General features: G+C 37.4%; 1 protein-coding gene across 1 annotated transcript; it reads left to right on the forward strand.

Annotated features, from left to right (window-relative positions):
* Nucleotides 1-12031: 12031 nt before the first annotated feature.
* Nucleotides 12032-12499, forward strand: LOC131825972 (peptidyl-prolyl cis-trans isomerase A-like). Its single transcript, XM_059165276.1, has one exon. It carries the CDS (start codon nucleotides 12032-12034, stop codon nucleotides 12497-12499), a length of 468 nt encoding a protein of 155 aa, XP_059021259.1.
* Nucleotides 12500-13966: the final 1467 nt, after the last annotated feature.

Here is a 13966-nt window from a genome sequence, read left to right on the forward strand (position 1 = left end):
ATCAGGTAGGTCACAGAGATTAAAAAACAGGATCAAAACCAAGTCAGTTGGAAGAACTTTAAATTAAAAACTTTAATTAAAACTTTAATTAAAAAACAGGATCAAAACCAAGTCAGTTGGAAGAACTAGTGCTGTGGCCAGACTCTACCAGATGGCATCAGATCTTAATGGTTTGAGTCACCACTGGGGTTCCTGCTAGTGGATCTCAGTGCCCTGAGAAGAGCCTGGGTGTGACCCCTTTGTGCGGACCCTCAGCATTCCCTGCCCAGGTACCTACAGTAGACACGCTGCCAGTCTTGGTTTCCCTCGGCTATACTTTGTCCCATCCAACAACATGCCAACAACCATCATTTACACAAGATGGTTCTTGGTATCCTCTAGTTGGATTGAAGATTCAGTTTAAGGATGTGTCCTCCAGGTCTGAGTAGAGGTTTTTGGCCTCCAGAGTCTGATGATTTCTTTCAGGCCTAGCCTTTTCTAGGGCTGGTAACAGTTTTCTGGAAACTGGACTTTGGGCTAATGCCTTGATAACTGACTACCCATTCCCTAGTTTTCTGTCTTCATTGCATCCTGAAGACCTCTGTTGGTTAAATGTCTTTCTTCATAGATACACTGTCACTCCCCTTCTTACTTATTCTTATGGGTGTCCCTCAGCCAAGGAATAAAATCAAAATTTTCTAACTTTGAATTAAAGACTTCTTTAAGATCTTCCATCAAAACTACCTTTATATCCTATCTTCCGTACTACTGTACTCATAACTAACACTCTAGAAAAGGGTTATCAGGGAACTTGTCTGTCTCAGTCAATAGAGCATGCAATCCTTGATCTTGGAATCATGAGCTTGAGTCCCACATTGGGGGAAGAGTTTACTTAAAAAAAAAAAAAAAAAAAAAAAAGGAAGGCAAAAGGGGACATCAGAGCTTTTGATCCCTTTGTTTAGTCATTTACCTTATACTTTCAAAAGGACAATTTCAATCAAAAAATAAGAGTACCCACTCTCTGAAACAGTCTCCTACTCAAGCATGTCAATGCATATTAACAAAGGTGATAGAATGGCCATGAATGATGTAAAGTACTTAAGTTGTCAGACCTCTCAGCCCATAGAAGTCCTAATTTTCATTCATGACCCTCTTTATCAGAACCCCAACCCACTCCATGCGAACCTGAGCAGGCAGGTGACAAGTCACTACTCCTTAGGTCAGACATTGAAACTGAAAAATGGCCCCAGATTGCTACAAAAGAGACCAAACTGTTCTCTGTACACTATTTTGGCCCTGATGCAAATTCCTATACTGGCATCCTGCCATCTTCTCATTTCTACAAAGATTTAAGCTGCTTGAGAAATATTGATGTTTCTCAAGGCAAAGAGATGATGGGACCCTCTACTACGTGTCCCTCAAGCAAGAACTGTTAATTCTGACATCAAACCCTTCAGCTGCTTGCTGTAAAACTCCCTCTGTTTTACACCAGTGCTATAACTGAAACCATTTGATGTGTTTCTCCCTCACACTGCTCACTAGTCAGAGTCCAAATTGCTTCATTTCATTAATTTCTTTATCTCTACCTACTGGTGTAACCTGAATCAAATCTGAGAGAATATTGAGTATTCAGTTGTTCATGTTATTCATCAAAATGCCTACTTGGAAAAAAAGAAGCTCAGTGCTGGGAGACATCTCTTTAGAGAAAATACCAAAACTCCCAGAATTTAGACCTTGACAATACACCACTTCCTCACACTTCCAGCTCAATAAGGATTCAGGGAGCTCATGAATGGAAGGTTGCTGATTTTTACACAAACTGTCTTGGGAATTAATTTTAAGATAATATTCAGTAATTACACAAGGACATATATTTTGAAGACAAATTTACTTAAAACAATGAACATACTCATTGAAATCTGGGAAATGGTGGATCTAATGGTAATGCAATATGTAATATCTCAAAAATATAATTAAAACCCTTTCATAGCACATATTGATATAATACCTTGAAAGTTCCCTTTAAAATTCTGTAAAACAAAGTAGAGAGGGGAAGAAAAAAGAAAGGGAAGGAGGGAGAGTGGGGGGAAAAAAGGGAAGGGAAGTAGGAAATGAGAGGGAAGGGAAGGAAGGAAGGAGAGAGAGGGGAATAAAAAAATTCACATCTCCAGGGGGGAGGGGTGGGGGATGGGTGAAACAGGGGATGGGAATTAAAGAGTACTCTTGTCATGATGAATACTAGGTGATTAAAATTAAAGAGGGATTCCTGGGGGGCTCAGTTGGTTAAGCAACTGCCTTTGGCTCAGGTTATGATCTTGGAGTCCCAGGATCGAGTCCCACATCGGGCTCCCTGTTCAACAAGAAGTCTGCCTCTCCCTTTGATCCTTCCCTCTCTGATGTGCACGCTCTCTCTCTCCCTCTCTCTCAAATAAATAAATTAATTAAATCTTTTTAAAAATTAAAGGAGGAGGAAGAGGATAGAAGAAGAGCAGGAGGAGAGGCACAAAAAGCCTGTGGGATACAACCAACTTTCTAGTTCTTGATCAGGCCATTGGTAGCATGAGTGTATTCTCTTTGTGAAAATTCATCTAACTATACATTTAGGATTTGCCCATGTTTTTGTACGTGTGATACTTTAACAAAAAGTTTTCTTTTAAAAAGTTTTTAAAAAGCATTCAACTGAGAAAAGTAGAAATACGATATAAAATCATCCCCTTGGCGATATTTCTATATATGAAAAAAAATCACATTTCTAATCACACATTAATAGCGAGCAGAATGCTTTATTAATCACATAGAAAAATAGATCAATTTATCATCGTTTGTGATTTTTCCTGTGCAATTGAAACAGTAAATGATTTTGTCTGCATTGATCATGGCCAGGGGAAAGCTACTAGAATCTTTCTATGAATTTTTTTAATAAAACTAGGGAAAAGGCAGGGTATTTGGAATGCTAAAACAAAGCTTTCTAACTCAAAGATCCTAAGTTTGAAACTCATCACATTTGTGATTCTCCCAAAATACTGTCAGAAGTTGGGCTCCTTTCCTAACTTTTTCAGGTATGCTCTAATGATACAATTGCAGGGTTCTCTGGATTCTGAATTTAAAACTTGTACTCCAGAGAAGAACCTTGAGTTTTTCATCTGTTTGCTACTATAGAATAAATATAATTTATTCACTCAGTCTTATTTCTTAGCAATAACAAGAAATACATCTAATATGTGCCTTGTCCTCTGTCAGGTACTCAGTACTCTTTATTGTGTGAAAAATAATCATCATCTGTGTTTTGAAGTATTTCATGTGAACTACAAATAAATAAAAGGTAAGAATAAATATCTGTAAATATACAGATAAAATAAAGCTATTAAGAAGTACATGAAAGGACTAAAAGAATTCAAGTTACCATTTCTTCCTGTAAATCTTGGTACATTTTCAGGGAATCTGTATTTGCAGGACTTTGGAGGAAAAAATAAAAGCTTGACAAAAGTTTCCTAGTTTCTTTTGAGTGTCATAGATAGGGATGTTGGGAATGAAGAAAAGGGGAAAAACAGATTGCACACAAGAAGTCACTTTGGGATGCGGGCTTCTCCATGATGGTTCATATGCTTTGTTTCCTCACCAAATAGTATATTGGAAATAATCTAAAGACATTGTTTTTAAAAAGTTTTGCTAGATCCCTAAAATGTTCTCTCTTATTTGGCTTTCATACTCAATATTTACTAAAATGTTTTTGGTCATAAAGGAGGCCTTCTTTCGTGCTGACAGTGAACTGTGATCAGTAGAGAAATATACTAAAATGTTAATGTTGGTGATGGGTATTTTTTTTCCTTCTATAAACATTTTCCATATTAAATTATCCAAATTGGACATGTATATAACTCTTAAGGGAGTTATAAATATATGATAAAACCCCGCATTGAATGCTGCATATGGAGCAAAGAGTAAGAGTGAAGGGTAAAAGGGTAAGAGAGACTTTGGATAAAAAAAAAAAAAAAAAAAAAAAAAAAAAAAAAAAAACTAACAATTAGTGATGATTTACTTTTGTTGAGTGGAACCACAAATAGTTTTGCTTTCTTTTCACTTTGCCAACCTTCCTATAGTGAGAAGTTATTACCTTTATCATGGAAGGTGGTACGGGAAGCAAGTCCTCCATTTTCTTTTTAAAATAACATTTAAAATATAAAATAACCCAGATGGAGAGGTTAACCTTGGGTAGCTAGGACACACTTGAGAGAAGTAATGAAGAGTCAGCCCTGGTTTGGACGTCTGATGATTCAAGTTGCAAAGGAAGCTTAAGTCTCCAAGACAGAGAATACACAATACTTTGGGTGGGGGAATGGCCTCCAGTACATTGACTAGTTATATAGCCTTTCAAGGATTCTCAGGATTTTTGAAAACGAAAATGCTTTTCCCTACCAGAGAATTTTTGAAATAGACAAACATCAACCTGTCTCTCCTCCATTAGGGGGGTTTTCCAAGCATATCGTAAGAAAATTATAGCAAGTGGCCTCTGATGGAGAGTCCTGTTAACACTCCCCTCCCCCATGAGTCATTCAGGCATTCATCACACCCACAGACCCTCTACTCACACTGGTTTATGAGTGTGACTGAAGGCTTCCTGGAGCCTCTCCTCATCCACTGAGCTAAAGCCTCTCAGAAACCACACTCAGCTCCAAGCACAGCTTGTACAACAGCCTTTGGCCTCAAGGACTCAGAGACTGTTCTCGGTGATCACAGAATTAGTCAACAGGAACTTGACCTTGTTGGGCGAGTTTTCCAGGCTTCTCATCTCTCAATTCCAGAAAGCTATTATGAGAGATACACAAAACCTATACAAGTACTGCTGCAAGCAAAGAGAAAATCATAAATGTTAAAGAAAGCTTGAGGCCATTTCAAATGCCAAAAATATTCAGCCTTTTCAGTCAATGCAATTATTCAGTTATATTCTTTCATTCAAGTCAAGCAGTTCACCCAAAGAAATAATATGGACGTGAATACATTCTACATTGTAATACACAAGAGATAGAGAGTAAATGGATTCTTTTTAGAACCTTAGAAATCTGCAATTAATTACTCCTATAATATATGCCAGTTTCAGAAAATTATGATGTCTAAAAATCTTCACTGGAAGAACTTCCAATCTATATTATTTCTTACATTTGAAATTTCAGATTGTTTATGCAATATAATCTTTTAATAGTCTTACTTAGAATAAGTGTTCCATTAAAAAATTATCCTTTCAGTTTCTGAGTTTAAGTTTAATCATTTTATAATTATATTAAAATGTTCTAAAATCATTTTAATCTAATATCTGATTTCATGGAATCAATTTTTTATTCTACACAAATTGAGTCTTAACTAATTTCAGGAAGAAATATCTGTCTGTAATTTAGCCCTCAAAATAAAATTCAACCAGCCATAAGCCACTAGATGATGGCTGTCTTGTGGGCAGATGGAATTTATTTATGAAAGAAGTCTGGTGGTCAAGCCCTAAAGACCTAAAACAAGGGTATAAGATTTATAATAATTGAAATGAAAAATTCATTAATTAAGGTATTAATGGGACTAAGGCATTGGGGAATAAAGTGTTCTTTAATGAGATTTAGAAAGACTTGTTCTAGAATATATGGTTTTCCAGAATAGAATCTGTGTCCTCTTGTGGGATTTTGAATGGTCAATACCTTATCAGGGAAAAGAAGTCAATGGAGAAATGATAATGAGAACAGTCTCACCTGAAGAATGCAGGGTATGGGCACCACAGGAGAACTGAGCATTTATCCCAGTGTACCAAAATTTTTTGGTAGAGGAAAGGTGGAGAACAGTTCTTGGCATGTGGTAAGTACCATGTAAGTATTTATTATTATTAACAGGTCAGATCACAGGAAAAATATGGTGAGCAGCACATGGGACATCACTCCAAATGATACCATATATATTGAGCTAACTATTCTAGCTACAGTTAGGGCAAGCCTTGGAGCAAAGGATTAAAAAAAAAGTTATTGATTTGGGCATGGTTCATTGTCTATCTGAACATAAAGCAAACTTAATTCTTAACAATTTTTTTTGCCTGATTTAAATTTGTCATTGTTAACTGATTGAAGAGCATAAATGAAAGGGCATATGGATTAATACACATTCTCATTGAAGGCGTGATTCAGTTGAAGTCACGGTTATTTCCTCTAATCTTGAGGTATTGCTGTATACTTAAGGATGAGTGATTCTAACCCCCAGAGCCACAGCAAGAGCCCAAAAGAAGATCTTGAATTTAACAGTGAGACTAGAGGACACAAAGGGCCTGAGGGTGGGAGACAGAAAATTGGAGAAAACAAATAGGTTGGGCCAAGGATTTGCTTTTAAAGGTAACCTCTGACTCAATCTGATTATATATGATATGACCATAAAAGAGTGAGGATGATTTGCGATTAGAATCAGGATGCATGAAGTTCACTTTATGTTCACATTTCTTTGAATGATATTAAATATATTTATTGCTCTTTCCACTCTACAAAAGGGCAAGGGACCTATTTTTTATGAACCTGCTTAAAAATATATAAAAATCCGGGGTGCCTGGGTGGCTCAGTGGGTTAAAGCCTCTGCCTTCGGCTCAGATCATGGTTCCAGGGTCCTGGGATCAAGCCCCACATCGGGCTCTCTGCTCAGCGGGGAGCCTGCTTCCTCCTCTCTCTGACTGCCTCTCTGCCTACTTGTGATCTCTGTCTGTCAAATAAATAAATAAAAATCTTTAAATAAAAAATATATATAAAAAAAAAAAAAAAATCCAAGACAGCTTTCTTGGTGTGGGAGCGGTTTTATGGCAGTTGAATAGAGATCATCGTTCCAGTGGAAGTTCTGCACACAGGAAAGGGTGAAATATCTACTGAGGACATATGTAATATAAAACAAATGCTCTCTTATATGTTATAGTCCTCAAAACTATTGATGAATTTAAGAAAGTTGAAGTAACATTTATTCCTGCCTAGGGCTGGATATATGTCTGAATATTTTATAATAGTTAAATAGACAAACTTTAGGAGGATTCTAAAGCAGGGCACTGGTCAATAACTTATAGGAATACTTGGAATTTTGAAGAAAACTTAAAATAAATGCTAGTGCTGAGAGAAAATGACAGACTTTCTAAAAGAGAATTATCAAGCTCAAGGAAATACAGTCTAAAGACAAGTTTTGATTTACAAAACAATCTTTTGTAGGTCAATTGTATTATTTCAACAGTAACAACAGTGTGGTAATTAGTTTTATGTCTCAGCTTGACTGTGCCATCGGTTGCCCAGATATTTGGTCAAACATTATGCTGGGTATATCCGTGAGGGCGGTTTAAAATGAGATTCACATTTGATTCAATAGACTAAGTAAAGCAGATTGCTCTCCATAATGTGGGTGGGCCTCATCCAATTAGTTGGAGACCTCACACAAGTAAAAGAGAACTCCTTCCACTTGATTGCCTTGAACTAAGATACTATTCTTTTCCTGCCTTCAGACTCCAACTAAAACAGCAGCTTTTCTTAAGTCCTAGCAACTTTAGATTTTTAGACTTCTCAGTCTCCATAACTGCATGACTCAATTTCTCATAAAGAAGAAACAAACAAACATATTGGTTCTGTTTCTCTGGAAAACCCTAATGCAAAGTAGGACTCCCACAATCCTGATGGGCACATTGAACATTTGTCCAGACGAATGACAAATCAGGTGATCTAGCCCAATGCCTTAACTGTGCCAGCATTTAACTTATTTCTTGAATGTATGAATTTGAATATTTGAATAAATAAAAACTTGAATGCACAAATAAATAAATGACTGAATGTTAGAATTGTCAAGTGTTCTTTATGAATAAAAATGTCTCTCCATGGGGCGCCTGGGTGGCTCAGTGGATGAAAGCCTCTGCCTTCGGCTCAGGTCATGATCCTAGGGTCCTGGGATCAAGCCCTCATCAGGCTCTCTGCTTGGCAGGGAGGCTGCTTCCTGTCCTCTCTCTCTCTCTCTCTGTGCCTCTCTGCCTACTTGTGATCTCAGTCTATCAAATAAATAAATAAAATCCTAAAAAAAAAAAAAAAAGTCTCTCCAATCATTCAGGACTGAGAGTTTTTCAAAAACAAGTGCTCAGATGGCTAGTTTCTTTCCTATACAATGTAAAGCAACTCCAAATGAAACAGAAAGATTTCAAAAACAAGTGCTCAGATGGCTAGTTTCTTTCCTATACAATGTAAAGCAACTCCAAATGAACCAGAAAGATTTCTGAAAACTGAAAGATTTCTGGAAACTTGATATGTCCATGTGGACCAAATACCCAGTTGAAAACTGACCAGTACAGACTATCTTTCAGATTCCTTATGTCAAGTAAAACCAACCAATGTGTTTCCACAAATAAATGAGATTCAAAGGCAACATTATTCAAAGCCTTCACCTGTTAGACACTTTGTGCACTCTATACTTTGCTGAAGCAAAGCTGATCACCACTGCTTTCTTGCAACCTCTCTCTCCTACAATAGACACCCATATCTTAAAATCTAAGTGGCTGAAACAAATGGAAAATTCAAACACACACAAACCCAAGACTCTTATCCTTTCAGTCATACTAGAAATCTAGGGGGAAATGACATTCTTTGTCTGAAAAATAAAATAAAAAATCAGGTAGAAAGGCACACCCCTTTCTCTAACTCTGTTGAGAGTCTCTATTTGTTTAAAAAAAAAAAAGTGTTAGAAATGGGGATTTTTTTTAATAAGGTAACTGAACATATATCTAAAAAGATTCATCTTAAAGTTATTGAGCCTTAAATCTATGTCTGTGACCTCGCATTTCTTTTCTCAACTCATCTTTTTAAAACAGTGCTCTAAGGAAGTTATTATTGTCTTCATAATGAAATTAATATTCAAGTGGGTTTCATAATTTGCCCCTATCCATACTTATTGGGTATCAGGACCCAAATTCATCCTATCTCTTTGACTCATGAAAATTCAACTCCATCATTCTGACTTTAAATATAATTATATGAACAACTCATAGTTAGCCATTCCATGAAGTTCTGGCCAAAGGCAGCAGTGATTTTGGTTATCACAGACACTACTACAGACATTAAACTGAAACCTACTGAGAGACATTCTGGGTAAGATGGCTTGAAAAGTCTATGCCTAGAATTTTCTAATGCTCCTGATAAAAGCCCTGATACCTGGATTCTTGGTATGTTATCCTATGTGAATGTGTCCAAACTGCAGTACTAATATCAGATACACTCGGGGAGAATTCAAGAGGCCTTCTCTCTTTTATACATCATGTATCTGAGTTGGGAAGAGAACAGAAAAATGAAGTCCTGACCTTTTAAAATATGTGTTTGACCTACTTCACTCAGTTCAGACAGAGGTATGCTGGCTATCATACTACTCTATAATTTATCTTCTCCAGAAACAAATCCAGACCATCACATAACTCTGGGGTGACTCTGTATATTGCACACACACATACAACACACAAACTCATTGCACAACCCTTTCATTATTTCATTGTCTAAGTGTGTTCTCTCCAACTAGAAGACACTTTCAGAAATGTCAAGCAATTACTGACTTCTGAGTCTTTGTTAACAAAACAATGAAATAAGCCACAATTTCCTGTCCCTAGCACTTCACCACATGATGTTGGTGCAGTGCCTAGTCATGAAATGCCAGATGGCCCAGAGACATCAATTGTTCAAGAATAACATCATACACACTTTGAATAGAAGTGTATTTTAACAACATCCCTGCTGCTATCATGGGCGCAAGAAGTCCTATAGCTATACTCACACTTGGGCTTTTACAACTAGTATAGATGACAAGCTTCTCTAGAAACTCTCCTGGGGATTGTACTACCCTTAGCCATGCATCCTTGTGGTATCACTGGAGGTTTATGTCCAAAGCCTAGAACCAAATATTTATATGGATATTTAGAAAAGTAATATCGAATACTTATGACATGAATCATCCCCTTGCCAATCCCCAGTTTCATTGTGCTGTGTCATTGAAAATATTGATGCTAGAACATGGAATCCTACAGGTATCTCTGAAGGGTGCTAACCTATCCTGAGGTTGGTTTGGAGATAATATCTAGTAGAGAAACTGCCCGAGAAACAAAAGCAATTACAAACCCATGAAACACTCCTTAGATCTCAAAAATTAAATGGAATTCATCCTGATATTTTGTCAATTATGCAAAGATCAGAAACTTATTTCCATGAAGGCATTGACTAAAAGTGAAAATCTACCAACCTGTTAATTGATTTTTATAGTGAATAAAATTTTAAGTAAGTAAAAATATATATGCTATCCCACTTTGCACAAAACTGCAAAAAATAATTTTATGCCCTTGGGAAGTAAACAATAACCCTGGGCAAAAGTCAATATCAACATTTCCAGACTTTGCCAACAGAAGAAAGTCTGGATTGTGGTCATTTCCTTTGCAAAAATGAGCTATAAAACCCATATAGCCATCTAAAAATGTGGTCACTATCATCTCAGAATTGTGATCACCAAACGTTAACATTTCTGCCAACCAATCTGAATTATTTGTCCACATTGTTTGGAGAGTAAAAATAATGACAACAGGGGCACCTGGGTGGCTCAGTGGGTTAAGCCTCTGCCTTCAGCTCAGGTCATGATCCCAGGGCCCAGGGATAGAGCCCCACATCAGGCTCTCTGCTCAGCAGGGAGCCTGCTTACCACCCCACCCCCGCTCTCTCTGCCTGCCTCTCTGCCTACTTGTGATCTCTGTCTGTCAAATAAATAAATAAAATATTAAAAAATAATAATGATAATAAAAACATGCTGAAGTTCAATTTGACCAGAGGACACTGGTCACATTTAAATAATCAATGTAGGGCCTTTCTCAATATACTTTTTAAAAGTTATATACCAAATTCTAAGGTAATACAATGGGTTGTCATTATCACAGAATATTGAAATATAGATGAATTTTTCTTTAAATCCACTTTCCCTTTCCACTTTCTCACCTAATTCAGGCAAATAGTCTATTCTAGTTATTTCCTGAGGATGTGGGTGTGCCAGGGTAGGGTGGAAAACAAAAGCTTCCTATGAGTCCCTGGTTTATTTCTCCAAATCCTAATGCCATACATAAAATGGTTATTTGGGGGTGGGGGAAGGAATCTGGGGAAGCTATCAAAAATTATAAAGGGAGAGATTTTCCCTGAATATGAGAAAAATAGTCTACTAGGTTGGAGGAGAACAAAAGAAAGACAAAGTAGGGTGGTGTAGAGAGACACCGTATTGACTCTGCTCTCCATTTAGAACTTCAGTGAGGAGGTGCCTGTGTGGCTCAGTGGGTTAAAGCCTCTGCCTTCGGCTCAGGTCATGATCCCAGAGTCCTGGGATCGAGCCCTGAATCGGGCTCTCTACTCCGCGGGGAACCTGCTTCCCCCTCTCTCTCTCTGCCTGCCTCTCTGCCTACTTGTGATCTCTGTCAAATAAATAAATAAAATCTTTAAAAAATATATTTTTTTAATTTTTTTAAAAAAAAAGAACTTCAGTGAGGAGGCAAGATCCTGATATGGTTTGGGAGACAAAGAACAAATGTGGGTATTGCCCTTTTTCCTAGATCATAAACCTATAGAATTGGTAGAGTCACAAATTAGACATCAAGGTAAATGAAGCCATAGATATGTCCCAGAAGTCCCTTACCAGGGAATAGTGTAAAAGCTTTAGAATGATGGTTCCATTTTCAAGCCTGACATGAAAATGTCAGAGAGACCCACTGGACCTAAAGCCCTAGGTAGACAAGAATGAGAGTTGTCTCAGTAGTTTATTGTATAGATCATGGAGCAAGGACTAAATGGAACCATGAATTGATCAGCAAATATCTGTGTGGACAGATGACTCAAAAACAAGATGAGTCATACAATATCTTGAAATCACATACATCTCTCTGGAACTTAAACCCAAGCCCGGGGAATAGAGAGACAGCTTAAATGTCTGATGTCCAAAGAAACTAAAAATTCAAAGAGATCTTGCAGATGACCACCCCCACCGCCGGATCTGCCCCTGCTGCCCAACCATGGTCAATCCCACTGTGTTCTTCAACATCACTATTGAGGGCAAGCTCCATCTCCTTCCAACTGTTTGCAAAGTTCCAAAAGCAGCAGAAAACTTTTGTGCTCTGAACACTGGGGAGAAAGGATTTCATTATAAAGGTTCCTGCTTTCACAGGATTATTCCAGGACTTCTGTGCCAGGGTGATAACTTCACGTGCCATAATGGCACTGGCAGCAAGTTCATCTATGGGGAGAAATTTGATGATGAGAATTTCATCCTGAAGCACATGGGTCCTGGAACCTCACACGTGGAAAATGTTAATGGTTCCCAGCTTTTCATCTGTACTGCCAAGACTGAGTGGTTGGATGGCGAGTACGTGGTCTTTGGCAAGGTGAGACAGTGCATGAATATTGTGGAACCCATGGAGTGCTTTGGGTCCACGAATGGCAAGACTAACAAGATCACCACTGCTGACCGTGGACAAATCTAGTAAATTTGACTTTTGTTTTATCTTAACTACCAGATTATTCCTTCTGTAACTCAGGATAGCACCCTTTTGCCCCATCTGCTCAAAATAGTCTATAATCTTTGTGTTCTCGCTGTACTTCCATTGGTTCATATTTTCCTACTGTCCTCTAGTCTAGCTGGATTGAAGAGTTACATTTATGATTTTGAGATAAAAATCCATATAATAAAATAAAGATAAACAACAACAACAAAAGATTTGAAGAAAAATTTAGTTGATTTGTAAAAGAATCAAGTCATGTTTCTTACATCTCTGGTTTATTTTGGACTGAGATTTGTACCTGTTATAACAGATAATGTAATTAACTCTTTATATCATGAATTTCTAGCTAGGTTCCAAGTACTCTGATCTCCCAGATTTTTCTAATATCATGAACACAATGAAACTGTAGGGCATCATTTATAGACCCGTCTAATTTGTTGTCATCTATCCTCACACATATTTTTCACTTTATATATTTGCTCACAATATGTATTTCACTTCTTCCTTCTCTCCAGTTTTTTTAGTGAAGAGCTATTATGTGCAAATCATGATAGAATAATAGTGTCCCATTTTATATGATTTTATGAGTTATAATTTATTGTATATTAATCATACTCAGAACTTTACAAGAATTATCTCCTCTTCACAAACACAAAAGTGAATTCAGCATCATGATCCCTTTTACACACTGAAAACAAAAGCTTGGAAAAACTGCATAAAAGCCTTTGCCTTCAGCTCAGGTCATGATCTTAGGGTCCTGGGATCAAACCCCGCATCGGGCTTTCTGCTCAGTGGGGAGCCTGTTTCCTCCTCTCTCTCTGCCTGCCTCTCCACCTGCTTGTGATCTCGGTCTGTCAAATAAATAAATAAAATCTTAAAAAAGTAAAATAAAATAAAAACAGCATAACTTCCTAAAGTCAAACTGATTGAAAGTAGAGGAATGAGCCTCAAAATCTCTTCCTTTTCTAAACCACCAGCCCAAGTTGATCTCTGGTTTGCTACTACCTTTTTTTTTTTTTTTAATTTTTTATTTTTTATAAACATATATTTTTATCCCCAGGGGTAAAGGTCTGTGAATCACCAGGTTTACACACTTCACAGCACTCACCAAATCACATACCCTCCCCAATGTCCATAATCCCACCCCCTTCTCCCAAACCCCCTCCCCCCGGCAACCCTCAGTTTGTTTTGTGAGATTAAGAGTCACTTATGGTTTGTCTCCCTCCCAATCCCATCTTGTTTCATTTATTCTTCTTCTACCCACTTAAGCCTCCATGTTGTATCACCACTTCCTCATATCAGGGAGATCATATGATAGTTGTCTTTCTCTGCTTGACTTATTTCGCTAAGCATGATACGCTCTAGTTCCATCCATGTTGTTGCAAATGGCAAGATTTCATTTCTTTTGATGGCTGCATAGTATTCCATTGTGTATATATACCACATCTT

The sequence above is a fragment of the Mustela lutreola genome, chromosome 2 (genome assembly GCF_030435805.1).
Source record: "Mustela lutreola isolate mMusLut2 chromosome 2, mMusLut2.pri, whole genome shotgun sequence".
In the NCBI taxonomy this organism is placed as follows: domain Eukaryota; kingdom Metazoa; phylum Chordata; class Mammalia; order Carnivora; family Mustelidae; genus Mustela; species Mustela lutreola.